General features: G+C 35.9%; 1 protein-coding gene across 1 annotated transcript in view; it reads left to right on the forward strand.

Annotated features, from left to right (window-relative positions):
• The first annotated feature begins 679 nt into the window (after window positions 1-679).
• MEOX2 (mesenchyme homeobox 2) overlaps window positions 680-16,427 on the forward strand; it is a 67,374-nt gene continuing 51,626 nt past the window's right edge. Inside the window, exon 1 of the mRNA XM_017668091.3 lies at window positions 680-1,594. Within this exon, the coding sequence (XP_017523580.1) occupies window positions 1,087-1,594 (508 nt within the window). The 5' untranslated portion in view covers window positions 680-1,086. The remainder of the gene's footprint in view (window positions 1,595-16,427) is intronic.

The raw sequence follows: 16,427 nt of genomic DNA on the forward strand, positions 1-16,427 counted from the left end.
TTTGGTGGACAAGTAGTTGGGAAGTTGAGTGGGACCAGGAAAACAAGGGGGAAGGACATTGGTGGAAAGCAGGGCGAGAAGACCCCACGTGGCACCGCAGGTGAGATGCCAGGCTCTGGACATCTGCGACTGTCACCGCCCCGCACTTTATTCCTTTCGAGCCCACCGGGTCTCTGTCCTTTGGGCCCTAAAAAAATGGCCCTTTCTTGCCCTAGGGGCACTTCCCTGAAACAGTGGACTGGGCATCTGAGCGCATTAACCACACACAAACACCAGCTGCAAAAAACTAGGCGCGCCACGGTGCGCAGGGCACCAGTTGCTAAGAAGTTTGAAGAAGTTTCTGGGCCCGCGCCCACCTATCTCTGATCTTTTTTCCTAACCCTACTGCATCTTTCGTGCTGCTTAAGAGCTGGGCGCATCCCTAGCTTTCCTGCAGTAACAGCGCCTAAGTGGCACTGACAAAACACCTTTCCTGAGAGAGGGGAGCGCGTGCGACACCGGGTGCGGAGTTGGGGCTGGCGTGCGCCGCGGCGTGCCTTGGCGGAGCCAGCAGCAACCCGAGAGCAGCTGCCGGTCCGGCCGGGGCTGAGGCGCCGGGCGCGCCGCTTGCAGCCTCGGCGGCTGGCAGGGGCGCACGGGCGGGGCGCGCTGCATGCGTGCGGCGGGAGATAGGAAGTGGGACTGGGAGCGCGTGGCGCAGACTGAGCGGGAGTTTTGGAGGGAGTTTGCATGTGGTCAGCGCTGGGCTCCTAAGCCAGCCCCCAGCTCACATTACACTCTATTTATAACCTCTCGGAGCCGTTTCCCCCTGAAAGCAGTTCTTTGGGACCACCTTCTTTTGGCTTCAACCTCTCCTACTCTTGACATTTGAGTAGCTCCAAGGGAAGCTCCTCCAGGTCCGAGTGCTTATATGTAAAGGAGACCCGCTAGAGCTCAGGACCGGGATTATCCGAGCTCTGCAGAAACGCGAGCGGCTATTGCTTTGGGAGGGGGAAAAGTGACAGGTTTCCAGGGAAAAGTGACCGAGCGTGGTGGCGTTTGGAACCGTCGTGAAGTCGTCTGCGTGGAACCTAAGATCTGCATGCTATGGAACACCCGCTCTTTGGCTGCCTGCGCAGCCCTCACGCCACCGCGCAAGGCTTGCACCCGTTCTCGCAGTCCTCTCTCGCCCTCCATGGAAGATCTGACCATATGTCCTACCCCGAGCTCTCCACGTCTTCCTCGTCTTGCATAATCGCGGGATACCCCAACGAGGAGGGCATGTTCGCCAGCCAGCATCACAGGGCCCACCACCACCAGCACCACCACCACCACCACCACCACCAGCAGCACCAGGCGCTGCAGACCAGCTGGCACCTCCCGCAGATGTCCTCCCCGCCGAGCGCGGCGCGGCACAGCCTCTGCCTGCAGCCGGACTCGGGAGGGCCCCCGGAGCTGGGGAGCAGCCCGCCGGTGCTGTGTGCCAGCTCTTCCAGCCTGGGCTCCGGCACGCCGACCGGGGCCGCGTGCGGGCCGGGGGACTACGGCCGCCAGGCGCTGTCACCCACGGAGGCGGAGAAGAGAAGTGGCAGCAAGAGGAAAAGCGATAGCTCAGGTGAGGGCGCGCCGGGCACCGTGGGCGAAAGGGGGCGGAGAGATGCTGGGAGCTGCTCGCGCTACCGTGAGGAGGCTGGGGTGACGGCGCGCCTTGCCCTCTCTGGCTCCCCGCCGCCACATTCGGCAGGGCTGCTTTGGTCTTGGTATTTGGGGGCACGTGTTTCTCCGAGGGCAACACCGCAGCCAACAGTGCTAAGCGCTCCAAGGTTCAAACTAGTTTACCAGAGGGCTGAGAAAAAAGGACAAGTGACAGTATGTGAAATCGATTGCGAAGCGTGACCTTCTATCCGAGCCTAGGGGAGGGGAGTGCATTCAACGTCCGCCGGGCGTGCGTGCGGCTGGCGCTCCTGGACTTTTCCCTTGCAAGTTCCCGAGTCAAAAGTGGCTCGAGTTTTCCCATCGTTAACTGGATTTCTAAATTATTGCACAATATTTGGAACTTGCAATGGAACTTGGCAGAGCGTATGAGAAAAAAGTTTTAGTTTTTTTTTAAAATTCTGATTTCAGCATTCTTTAAATAGTACCCTATTCCAAATGGTAAGAATTTCCCTTTCTTGGGGAAGAAGACACAATCTAGGAATTCAGAGGAGTTTAAGGAATGGGTCAGAGACTTGTAAACAAATAACGTGCTCAGACTCTTGATATAAGACGTTCTTAATAGTGGTTTTATTCATGTGCTGCTAATCTAAAGAGAGAATCTGAGTTTCGATAGTGGAAAGTAAAACCTTCCTCTAAGTGTGTATTATCGGAGACAAGTATTAGAAAACAGCCACCCGGATAGTGCTGGTTCGCGAGGAGCCTGAGGCTGGTATGTGAGGGTGTGCGCAGGAAGCGCTGCGCCGTGTGGGAATAACTTGAGTAACCACGCACAAGGCGAACCTTACTAAACACGGATGCTTGAAGGCACAGCAGGCCAAGTGAGTTGTAGCAATCCAGATAAATTAAGTTTTCCACGCAAATCCTCAAAGCCCTTACTTATCTGTATCATGATTTATGAAATTGTTAAGAGATACTTTACAATTAAAGTGTGAGTTTTCTTCCATAGTTATAGTGCAGTCCTCATTCCATCATTTTGGAAAATGTCATTTGTTTCACATAATATTTACATTTTTTTCTTTTGTGGAATTGATTTAACAGTTCTAGAAGGTAATTCCACATACTGGTGTGAAGAATTGGGAAATGTTTGTTCTTCATAATGCTTCAAGTAATATCCACAAATGGTAATGACTGAGCCGTGTATTTCATATTACTTTGCAGCAGTGGTGTGAATTGTCCTTTAGTATTAGGGTGGAGTGGATTCTTCTCTCACAAACTTAAAATCTAACATACTTTCCAAGGTCAGGGTGAACTTTTAATGCTCAATCACAAATTGGTTTTTATCTAAGAAAGTTACCAGAATTCTCACTCATTTTCAATGGTTTTTATTAACCGTAAATGAAACTCTCTGAAGACAGAGAATTCAAAGGTTAAGCATATTAAGAAGGTTCCATCTGCATTAGAAAAAAAATCAGATTTAGAATGCAGTGATCATTTCATAGACTGAACATTTGATATCAGTGTAACTTCTTGGAAACAGACGCCAGTTCGGGTTGGTCAGTGCATAAGCAATTACCAGAAGTTCTTACTGTTCTTTCTACTTTCTGCAGTGAGAAACCTCTGTGATGGATTGTTCCTTGAGCTTCCTGAACTGAACCAGTGCACCTAATTTTCTTAGGGCAAACTGAATTTTCATATAGGCACATGCTATTTTGGCTAGGGGGAAACAAAGAGAGTGGGATTTAAGAACAGATGCTCTTAAATTACTTTAATAACAACCTTCTTAAGAAAATTGGTTATATTAATAGTGCTCTCCTCCTTGGTGGGAAACAACTATATAATAAAATAAGTTCATACATGTTGAAGCTGATAATTAGAGTATTGAAAACAAACACAAATGTTTGCATCAGCTACTTAAAGTATAATAGATTACATCTTGACTGGGAAATACTATTAGTCATTAGCAAGGATAGAATCATGAGGGAGTCAGAATGAGCATTTTTCTACTCAACGATGGGACATTTTGAAATAACTTTTTGATTAACCAGAAGGAAATATCACAATAGTTTCTGGTTAAATATATGCATACTCTTGAAAATAAAATTTAATTTTCCCAACTTCACTACTTGGGTTAATTTAGTATTTGTTAGATCTTTAGATAGATGCAAATTCAAGATGTTTTCCTCCTGTGATCATATTGCATTTGGTCTTTCATAATTACATTCATAGCTATTTCGTTTCATAGTATTAAGGGCATCTTGATGTAGCAGAAACTAAAACAACATAGAAAATCACTATAACTCTGGTATATTATGGTATAACACACATATCTCTCATTACAGCACAGTTTTAATAGTTCAGCATTTACAAAAAGTTAACTTCTGAATTCCTCAGAAATTTAAAAGTTTTATTAGATGAAACTCATGTTATGCATAGTAGAGACCATTTATATTTTGTCAGGCAGTTTATTATTACTATGTATTTATAGTTCAAAGTACACATAGTCCATAAATCCAGGGCAAAGTCGGAACGAAAATTCTGAATCGTTACATCTAACACCCTGATTGTATCTGTGTGTATGTGCATGTGTTCATGACCATGTGAAATTCTAATAAAATTTTAAGCACCGGAAAAGAGTGAAAAATGACCCCAATTTTTCTCCATAGTAATTATGCTAAAACTACAATATGAACATTTTCCAGCGTGCATTTACATGCATTTCCTCTCCCAAACACACATGAACACACATATGTGTAATTTCAAGAAGCTTAAGAGTCTAGAAACAAATATTTATAGACTTTAGGCTTCCAATATAGTTTATTGACAATTGAAAACAACCAGCTTTAATGGAAAACCATGCTGTTATTTTTTATATGTGTTAAACATTTTTGCAACTTTGAACCTGCTATGCTTTCCAGCATTATTAGCAAAGCCAACATCTGCCACGTCTTCAAAGGAACTCTTAAAAATCAAAACTTTACAATGGTACTTAAAACAATCTCTGTACAGAGCAGGTGATTCTGAAAAAAGTCTATAAATAGTGTGAATTACTTGGCTTCAATTACATTTGATTGTTCTCCAAGCAATGTAGTAATAGGTATGAACTGCCCACTTTTGTTAAAATAACCAAGATAGATTAATCAATATAACTTTAGTTTTTAATGCAAGTAATATACCATATAAATGTCAATATTTCTATTTCAATTAATATAATAAATGTAAGTACTTACTTTATAAAAAATAAAAATTATATAACAGAAAGGGAATGACTTGAGGATATGGATTTTACAAGGATTTTAGTCATATTCTTATACAATTGAAAATATTTAGTTTATAGCTACAAGATCATTAAGTATTTGTTGTCAGATTATATCTGTCTATATGCATAGTTATGCAGAATAACAAGCGTTACATTAATAAGCTGGAAGTTTAACAAAATAATGTCTTACCCACCCTAACTCTGGCAATATATTGTAATTTTGTCTAGATACTTGAATCATCATGTTTTCTGAAATGAAACTAGTTACTTTATTATTCATCTCCATGTTACTAGATTATGGCTTTTCCACATTTGCCTTAAAATTTTAAAAATAGTCTATTGGATCTGCATAATTATAGGAGAATATTGAATGAATTAAATGTCTCAAATTTACAGAGTAAAAAAAATACCATTTACAGTCTTTTCCTTGAACTGGTGGATTAATTTTAGGTATGAATATTTTTAAATGATGACCTGACATAAAAATATTCTTAGTACCATTGACCTACATGGATATTCTCAAATAATTATATTCAAGTCAAGAGCAGCAATTCCTTTAGAATTGCGGTGCTTTACTGTTGAAAGTAATGAATGGAAGGAAGAATGCAAATAAAAATGGAGATAGTTTCAAGTCTGTGTAAATATATTTATAATTCATTTGAAAAGGAAACGTATTAAATGCAAGGTATGACACTGCTAAAACTTTCATTTGTGTTAGAAACCCAGTTCTGAATAATTAAAATTTTAATCTTTGTTTAGAGTGATTATCAATGGAAACCGTTATTTTGGCACCCTGTAAGCTGATCTCCACTAATAAACTGAAAAAATATTTTGAGCGCCACCCGCTTTCCCTGTTTAAAACCTGTTTGAAAACGATAGACCTTTCAAACAACATTGGAATTTATAATAACTTACAATATTTACTATAAGTCCTACACAATCTCAGAAATTAATTTTAAACAAAAATGAAGTAACAAAAGAGATCAACTCTTTCCCTTAGATTCAGAGAAACTGGGAACCTAATTCGGAATTTAATAGAAGAATTAACTTTTTCATTTGATAATCTATTGATGAATTAATAGGTGAATTATGTAAAAATTCCCACGTATAAAAATCTATTACATGTACTTGGCCTAGTAATGCTGCTAATTTTACTTATTTATTTTATTAAAAATATATCGATTTTATTCATTTACTATATTTAAAATGCCAGTCAAAAACACAGAAAGGGATGTGAGAGCTTTTTAAATTTTCATTTCAAATTAGAAAAACCAGTATATTACAACAATATGTTTTACTTTTAGATTATATTCACTTCAGCAATTTGTTTCTAAAATTTCAGAGCATATCTCTTTTCCAAATATTGCTGTAATAATTATAAATACCTATGAATGGTAATTGCTAATGGGAGAAATATTAGAAAATAAAATACACACAGGAATTCTTTAATTAATATTTGTTGAATTAATGCATTGTGGATGACTTATCCCTCTCAAATTTTCTGTATTTTTGCCATATTGTTTTTTATGTAATAAAACATTTTGTGGAGAAAATATATTAGCACTTGAAGTGAGACTATCAGGAGTAGGCTTTTCCCCCATTAATTGAAATCATAAATTAAGGATGAATTCTTGAGTGGTCAGTTAAAATTATATTTTCTGGGTTTTTGGTATTGGTGACTGATTCCAATGGTTTAAAAAAAAAAAAGATGAGATTCAAATCAAGTCCAAAGTCCACTAAGTAGAAATTTAGGTAGGGTTTTAATGATATATTTGCTATTAAATGTATGCAAGCAACGAAACACATTTTGTTGTCGCGCCTACTTTTGCATAGTATGTGTTTTAGTCGTTAATATGTTTTAGTTATCAATAACAACCTTTTTGTAAAGGTTGTAAAAAAAATGAAACACCATCATTTTTCCTATTTTTCTTATGCTCTTATGCCTACTTCCTGAAATAGCTGTATTAAACTGAAACCCCCAAATACAGATGGAGTAATAGAATAAAGGAAAGTTAATTCTAACACTTTCTATGTTACTCTTAAATCATAGTTATCAGTGAGGTTGAAATCCAAGTGGAGAAAACCTTGCAAAATATTTCATTGCTTTCATGGAGTGAAACTTAACAATGGTAAAGGTCATTGCGGTCTCAGCCTTCAATTTGTGTTACCTTTGTTAAGGCAGAATTAATTTAAATCTGATGCCCTTTTCTGTACTGGGTTTCCGCTTACATTATAAAAGTTTAGGGAATTTATTTCCTCTCTAACAAAGTTGTTTTTGGTAGTATTTTGCGACACAAAATAAAAAGTAGTAATATCTGTTGGTTCATTTGTATACATTTCAGACATCCTTTTTATGTTTCAGAGTATTTCTATTTAAAACCTTTGACATAATTATTACTAAGTTAACAGAAAGTTACTTGGGAAGAGTATGCATTCACGTGTGATAAAATGGGTCAATTATCAATTTTCCTCTATATTTGGAATTTTAAATTTACCACAAAATTCCCCCTATTCATGATACATTCATTTATAGTGTTATATTTTCCACAGCAATGTAATATTTCTGAATGTATACATGTGACTCTGTAAATTTGGCACTGTGTATTGGAATACTGGATTTCCTAGGTTCTGAAAATATTCATGATGTACTTTTTGGTTTCTCACACAAGCGTATGAATAAGAATAATCAGGTAAAATCTGTGTTGTATGTATACATTCTTGGAAAGGGTTTGTGTGAAAGAGGAGAATCTTTTAAAAAATTTTCACTTTGCTATCTCCATACTATCCAGATTTAAAAATTAATAAATTGTATCTTTAACTTATATGAAATTATTGCTATTCTACTTTTAAAAGTGAGCATTTCCTTCAGAGTTTAATAATTCTTAAATATATGTGTATTTTGGTGGCTTAATTCTTTCATCCTTGGAGTTTTTTTACTTTTACTGCAAATATAACATAAATTTACTAGGTAATAACTCATAGTCGTAAAAATGTTAGATTTTGATCAAAGATTTTAATTAAAAAAGTATTGCTGTTCAAAATTCATAAAATCCATTTAATTCAAATGTTTCAAATGGGTTTAAATACCCTATTGTTTTCATAAGCTTTCTAAGATGTTGTAGGTATGTTTCTTGAAGCTTGGATATGAAATTATGAATATGAAATGTTTATTTTTCTTAGTTTTTAGTCTCTCCTGTGTTTTAGTAGAAAGGTTAAAGGTGAAAAGACAACAGGAAGAGTGCTGAATTAACTAAGACATGGCAGTTATACTTAAAGCACATTTAAAAATAATCCTTATAAAGATACCTGTTATCTATATAGATACCTATATCTACATTTATATACACACACACACTAATAGAATTCCAAATTTAGTTTCTTGATAACAGGTTGTATGAACTAGAGCATCCACATTCAAGACTGTAATATGGTTTTAAATGTTCCACTTACAAAATAAAATATTAGTCTTGAAGCATATACAGCTATGTGGCAAGTCCAACAGGCTGAATCTGGTAATCAGTGATAGTCATCAAAGTCAGATCTGCCAACTCCCCTTCAGTTTTTGTTTTATTTTTGTTTTTCTCTTCTTCTACCTCATTTTTCTCCACTCACTTCAAGAGATTCCCATAATGCTACAAGAAAAAAAAATAGTTATCTTACATGACTATGGGCAAGAAAATTACTCAGATGAAGTCATTCTCTCTCATGCTCTGCAGAAACCTAGAGGAAGGTCCAGCTTAGGTTGATGATGCCAGTAGAATTTTAAAGGCCTCAAATTTCGCTCTTTGAAAATATAGCCTTAAAGCTTTGCCAGAAATGACATCCAAATAAAAACTTATTTTTTGCAAAGTGACAGTTATTTTTTGCAAATGTGGTGGTGAAATGTCTTCATTGTTTGTAGGAGCAGCTTCTTACATTGTCAGGACTGCACAGTAAACTTCTAGATAATTTTGCTTGGCCTCCTGAAAAACTAGCAAACTAAAATGAGATGGGTTTTTATTAGCTGAACCCCTCCCCCCCACAAAATGGGCAGTGAGTGTTATCAAATGAATAATGAATACCAAGTAAATTTCACAAATGATTGATTTTATTTTCATAGCTAAAACATGCGGTTCAGGAAAACAGCATTGTGCCTTCTAAAACTGAGTGGAAACTAAATAAAATGTAGCTTTGATTTTTCAGGACACCGGTAATTCAGCAAATGTCTTTCACATTTAAGAACAAACTTTGAGAGCTTTGCTGCTGTGTATATTGAAATTAAGTGACATCTCCCCTTATTTAATATTTTTCAAAAGTAAAATGAACTCTCAGTATGCTTACTGCCTTTAACACTTAAAATCTCTTCAACTACAGGCTACATTGCATTGGAATATTTTCTTCTTAATTTGAAATAGAATGGGTCTGGAGGCATTAAATTTGATAACATCTCGATATAAACTATTGAGATAGGTTGAAATAACAGGAAAGCCAGAGGTTAAGAATCCCAGTCTGCGTGCCTGCTGCTGTGCACATTTTCAGTATTACTATCTTTTGAATGTCTGCCTTCAAAATTCAGGGAATTACAGATAACTTTTCTTCCAGACTATTTTTTGTTCCTGGAAGTCAAACTTTACCAAATTTTTCTTGGGTTCTCAGATACTTGGGAAAATTGAAAGAAGTGGCAACCCTACTTCTTGCATATTTAGTCATTAGTTGATAATCATAAAATATATTTCTTAGCCATCCTATCAGACAAGGAAATAGGTAGCACACTCAAAGGGATAATTGGTGAATTTAATGATAACTATTTGATGGTACGCAGTATGTAGGGAAGCAGAGGATGTGATCAGTCATTCAGAGTCTGTCCACAAATTGGAAAACATTAGCTCCTTTAAACCTGAAGTGGCAAATAGAGGGAGCTTTTACAAGAGTCCAGAATCCAGTGAAAGCATCAGGACAGAAGCTTCTGCCAAAGTTGGGATCTCAGGTGGAGAATTGCAGCTAATATCAAATACCATCTAGTAACCTATCTTCATGCCTTCCAATCTCCCTCTCTAGTCCCCATTGGCCAAATGTGATCAGAAGGCCGACAGGGCACACAGGTCTCTGTGGATGAAATCCATAAAGTCAACCTAAAGGAATGCAAGCCACAGGGGAGAAATGTCAAGAGCAGATCTGGGAGAGAACAGCATCTTGTTCTGTGTCTTACCAGCTGTGATTGAACTTCTCTGTATCGTAGTTTCCTAAAAATTAAACTGAGTTACCCATAAAGCACTTAGAACCTCTGGCTCAGTAACTGTTGTTATTTTTGTCATGTGTCAGTTTTTGTGCAGTTATTTCATGATCTGAAAATACTCTTTGTCTATGTTGCCTGTTTATTTGTATTTTAATTTTAATACTGATGTTGCTATAGGAAATGTTGCTTGCATGACAAATTGCTAAATGTTAAAACTAATCTGCATCTGTCCCTATAATTGTAGGTCTGCAGGCCATTTTCTTGAAATGTACAGTGAAATCTAGATCAAGTTGTGTAAGAGACTCAAATTGGCTTCATTTACTCATTCTTAAGATTCCCATTCCATAGCCTCATTTGCTTGGGCATTTCTTTACCTCCTTTCTCAGGTGTTCCCTGCCACTTCCGCATCAAACACTTGTTTTTAAAGAGAAATATACAGTGGACATTTAGTGAACAGAACATAAGACAAAGGTTGCTTAAATATGACAATGAAATTTCAGACCTCTATTTCGGCTGTTAACTAGGAGGCTGGGCATGACATTTTTCTGCTATGTTGTAATACCAATTTACCTGCATATTTTTGTTACCTCATACAGTAAATCATAGCATTTTAAAATTAAGTATCTGGTAATGTACATGTAGACTCTGCTATAAGTAGCAGATGTTTATGTAAATATTGTATAGAGAATTTACCTATGTAACTCTTTGTTATTTTGGGTAGTTGCATTTGGAGACCCTCATGGATGTAAATACCACTAAAAACTAGAATGCATAGAAACAGTTTTGGTGATAATTTTCAAAGAAAATAATATGTTTGTGTATTTATTTATATTTAATAAATTCTTGGGAATTACTGCTTAGGCTGAGGCATAGAAAACAATAAAATTAGCCCTACCTAGTACCAAGTCCTGGGTGGTTGGCTAGGTTCTATTTAGCAGTTGCTTCTTCACCTACAGGTCAGTATGGTATTCCTGAATTCAGAAATGTATTTCAGGAAATTTTAAATCATTTTATGTGATGGTCTGTGGCAGTTGCTTTTGAAAAAATAATAGACTCATGTACTGTATTAAAATTATAAATGCCAAGAGGGAATGCCTAGATTCACAGTAACTTACTCCCTAAAATTAGAGAAGTTCAAATGGCTAGAGATTGCTTTTCTGCTAGATAATGCTAGGTAATGGAGGGAGTATGAAGAGGGGTATATGAAGAAGAACAAAATATTAAATGCTCCATAATACATAGTGGTAACAGAAAAGGGCCTAGTTTATTACTCATGGATTTCAAGGTATGGTTGATTTGTTAGTTTTCTTAATGTGTTGTAATCTATAATATTTAAACAGATCATTAGAATTAAAATTATACCAAGACACTAGAAGAGACCCAAGGCATCACCCAGCTCAATGAATTTATTTCCTAGATGAGAGAATGAGCCCAGAGAAATTAAGTAATGTCTGTCCATTCAGCCAAGTAGTGGCAGCTGAACTTCCATATCCTGACTTCAGCCTGGTGCCCTGAAAAGGAAAATCTCATAAAATATTTTGAGACCTTACATTTTTAGTCTTCCCAATAAAAATAAATTTCAGCATCATTTAAAATGTTGGCTACTGCTTTTGAGTGCATAAAATGGAATTTGATATAGTGCTTTACTTGAGTGTAAACTACCTCTCTCTGAATCTAATTTTATGAGTACCTCAGTCATTTTTCATTCTTGTTTTATAAATACAAGCAGTGTTACACTTTCTTAGCTTCAAATCTTTCTAATACATAGTATTTGTCATCAGGTACCAATGTACCTACATATTTTTGTCACCTCATACAATAAATCATAGCATTTTAAAATTTAGTATCTGGTAATGTACAGGTGGACTCTGCTATAAGTAACAGATGTTTATGTAAATGAATCATATTTTTGTGAATTAAAGAATCTGTTTCTTGTTTTAAGATTTTTAATTTAGTACAAGTAAAGTTTGCTAAATTGAGACTTACCTATACATTATACTGTATTTGTCAACTCTCCCTTGTCTCAAGTAAGTAACTTTATCACCATTCTTAGAAAAGTATTGATTTTATCTTTTTAATTGACTACAGTGTTTTTGCACAGAAGATGCTGATCAACATTAATGGTTGACCATTTTGCCTCTGCTATCCAGATACACCTTTCTTGTTTCTCCTCCTGTCCTGCCCACATGCATCTCCCTCACAATCTGTAAACACTAGATCCATCTGTTCCTCCCCAGTGACAACGAGCCACATAACCTCTGGAACACTCTTGATATTTACCTCTCATGATATTCCAGACCTTGAGTTCTTACTGGACCATCAAAACACATAATTAAACAGGAGAAATATGGTTGGTTCTTCTGAGGCTTGTTTTCTTTTTAACTCTAAACACAACTCCATTTCCAAAGTAATAAAAAATTCCTCCTTTATGTGCTCAGTTTTAATTTACATACAAAAATTTCTTCTTATCAATGATCTCAACTGATGATTTCTCCTTTTTCAGTAAACTTATATTCAGGACTCACCTTCTTCCTACACAGCTCAGCCCAAATCCATTCTGTTGCACATCCTTCTGTATATTTTTTTCTCTATTCCTACTCTCATGTCTCATGCACTTTCAGTTTTCTTCCCAGGACTCCTGTTGCAATTCTCTTATGGGTACTTTTATCGCTTTTCATTGTTATGGAATCCTATATTCAACACATAGTAATATTTTGACTCTGTCAACCCAGTTGGAGTTCAAAATTAAAATGAACTTATTCCACACTTACAATATGAATGTTTAGTTACAGGCTTTTATGGGAATGAGATATGGGCTGTCTAATGTCCGTCAATGATATATGACTAGATTTTACTTGTGTTGATTCTCCTGTGCAACCAAATTTTGCTTCATATCAAATATATGTAACATGTAATTATATATAGCATATGTAATTAATTTATAACTACATATAATCTCATATATATTACATGTATAATGAGATAGATAGATTTAGAGCAGTGCTTTCCTGGCAAAGTTGCATTTAGTCTTTGGAACACAATGCTTAGCATTGTTAGTTTAAAACAGTGTTCTGATACTTTCTAATGTGGGTACCTAAATATATGTATTCGTAGCTGCACTAAAAAAGTTTTCCATAAGATTTTCTAAGTCTCCCATTTAGTTGAGAACCCCTAGTGACATGTTGAATCTTACTTACTATCTAATTTCCTTTGATAAGAATTTTGGGCTGTATATTAATGGGCTTCCATCTACAGTTTCCCAACTCAATCATTAAAGGCTTTGTTGGCCAGTGAGACCAGTTTGGTATTGCTTTTATTTAACTAATATTTCTTCAATAATCTTATTTATGACTATCTCTTTTAAACAAAACTTTTCACTTTCCGAAAACCATAAAGTCACATTCAATTGTAAGAAATAATACAGAGGGATCCCATATATCCTTTACCCAAGTTCCCCCAGTGGTCATATCTTGCATAATTATAATACAATAACATAAGCCAGGAAACTAATATTGATACAACCCAGGAAACTGATACTGATACAACCCACTAACCTTCCTCCGATTTCATTAGTTTTACACGCATTCAGTGCTGTACTGTTGAATGTGTGTGTATGTGTGTGTGTGTGTATTTAGCTCTGTGCTCTCTCCCAGATTTATTTTGTATTTTAATCTCGCAGCCTGTAATCTTTTTCCAATATATATTCATTGTTTTCATTAAAAATACAGTCTCTGACATCTTCTCAGATAATTACCACCTTATGCTAATAATTGCATTTCCCTTACCACATTAATGTCTAGATGTTGCATAATGATACACTCAAATTTTGCCTCCAGGTTCTCTTTTCTGTTCTTATTTCGCATGTCTCTAGTCTTTGATTTGAATTACATACTCTCCCAAAAAGAAAAGTCAGGGTCTTTTTCTCTGTGTGTGATATCCAGCATCAGGTTAGGTGCACAGAAGTACTTGGTAAACCCTCTTTGTGGCATAGAAAATGCTTCACAAATGATGAACTGAAGAATGTTAGGAGGTTTTCTGAGACACTTGGTTCCAGGTTTTCAGTAGGAGGGCAAATTCAAAAGATTGCTGGGAAACCCTTAGGAGAGTTTAATGAATACTAGCTTAAATAATTACAATATTAGTTTCTGATTGATTTGAATGAATGTTTACTAAGGCAAAATACTTGTGATTAAGTGGTATATGATTACCATTTGTGAGTAAATCAGGGCAAAAATAAATATGCATTTATTGAAAATCTAACCATAAGTAGAAAAAAGTCTACATTTTAAAAGGTAAGATGTCTGTATTTTCAACAGTTTAGTGATGTTAAATGCAAGTGATGTATGGAAATGCCTCATTCCATTATTTTTGGTGGGAAATGAGATTCTGTAAACATTCTGTGAAGTTATGCTATGCATTGTTAAGCATTTGCACATTACATATAGCCATGTAATTGTAGTATTTAAATTGTCTTTCTAAGAAAGCCAAAAAATTAAACTTGATTTAATTTTAATAAATTTAACATTTAATAAAAATGTTTATTAAATCAATTTGCTTTGTAGTATTGGATAGTGGTGCATGTTGTGGTGATTTGCAAAAGAAAAACAGATGATTTTCAAATAGACTGAACTTTAGAATAAAAAGGAAAAATTCCTTGTAAGAGTACAGTCATACAGTAATGCTGATTCAGTCTATGATGCCTTGTTTGTATCATTCTACTTTGAGCATGACTAGCTAACCATATTCAAACAACACTACATGATTAGAGAATGTGGATCTAAGACACTGACAGGTGACAATGCATAAGGTGGCCTGGCCACTGAGAAAAGAGCAATGATAAATAGGGGAGGGCCAGCTAATTAAGTTATCTCAGTTGTGTTTCTAAGCTTAGTCACATATTACATAAACTGATGAAAATTTACAGTAAGCCTGCTTGTGCAAATGATTTAGCAATTATTTGTGTAAAAAGAGTTAAAACTAAGCCACAGTGTGAGCACTTTAACAATTAAAAAAAAATTCTTTTATCCATGACTCTGATACTGATTCTATTTCAACAATTCCTTTAATTGATAAAGACAAATCGCTTTCAGATTCTCTCTGGCCTTTTTGATTAACATGATATAAGATCACTTTATTCAGATCAGTAACTCAACACCGATGATGCATTGAGATGATCTGTGTGCTCTTAAAAAATACTGATGCCTTATAGATTATGATAAAGTTAAGGTAATGTAGAACTGCAATTTTTTTTGTTTTTACTTTATCACTTCGATTTTTTATTTCATTTTTTTTGAGAGGGCATCTCTCATATTTATTGATCAAATGGTTGTTAACAACAATAAAATTCTGTATAGGGGACTCAATGCACAATCATTAATCAACCCCAAGCCTAATTCTCAACAGTCTCCAATCTTCTGAAGCATAACAAACAAGTTCTTACATGGTGAAAAAGTTCTTACATAGTGAATAAGTTCTTACATGGTGAACAGTGCAAGGGCAATCATATCACAGAAACTTTCGGTTTTGATCACACATCATGAACTATAAACAATGAGGTCAAATATGATTATTCGTTTGATTTTTATACTTGATTTATATGTGAATCCCACATTTCTCCCTTATTATTATTATTTTTAATAAAATGCTGAAGTGGTAGGTAGATGCAAGATAATGGTGGAAAACATAATTTAGTGCTGTAAGAGGGCAAATGTAAATGATCAGGTCTGTGCCTATAGACTGCAATTTTTTAAATAGAAAATTGTAGCATTAAAAGAGCAGAGAAAATAATATAATGGATCCTCAGCCTATTATGTTCTATATTTATCATCACACAGCAAATCTTATCTAATTCATATCATCTTACTCCTCCCTCACCTTGTCCCAATTATTTTGAGACAAATCTCAGATATCTTATCATTTCATCTGAATATTGGTACTTTTTAAAGCTCCCAAGTGATTCTAATGTATAGCCAAGACTGAGAACTTTAAGTTTAGAATATTCTTGTTCCTAGGTTGAAAATTTCTAAGAGGCAGGGACTCTGTATTCTAAATCTTACCCTTTTTTGCACATGGACAGCAATGTTAGCCAGGTTGCTCACTAAAAAATTACAGATCTAGTAGAAATCACCATGTGAATGTATGTGTTTATCATCAATAATCATAATAATCTTCTCTGGTATGTATATGGCTATTAAAATTTTTTTAAATAAAAATTAAATGAATTAAAAATTAGTTCCTCAGTATCTCTACGTGCATTCCAAATATTCACTATTCATACGTGACTACTGGATAAGGTATTGAACAGTGCAGATAGGAAACATT

Source organism: Manis javanica, chromosome 6 (assembly GCF_040802235.1).
Source record: "Manis javanica isolate MJ-LG chromosome 6, MJ_LKY, whole genome shotgun sequence".
Taxonomy (NCBI): domain Eukaryota; kingdom Metazoa; phylum Chordata; class Mammalia; order Pholidota; family Manidae; genus Manis; species Manis javanica.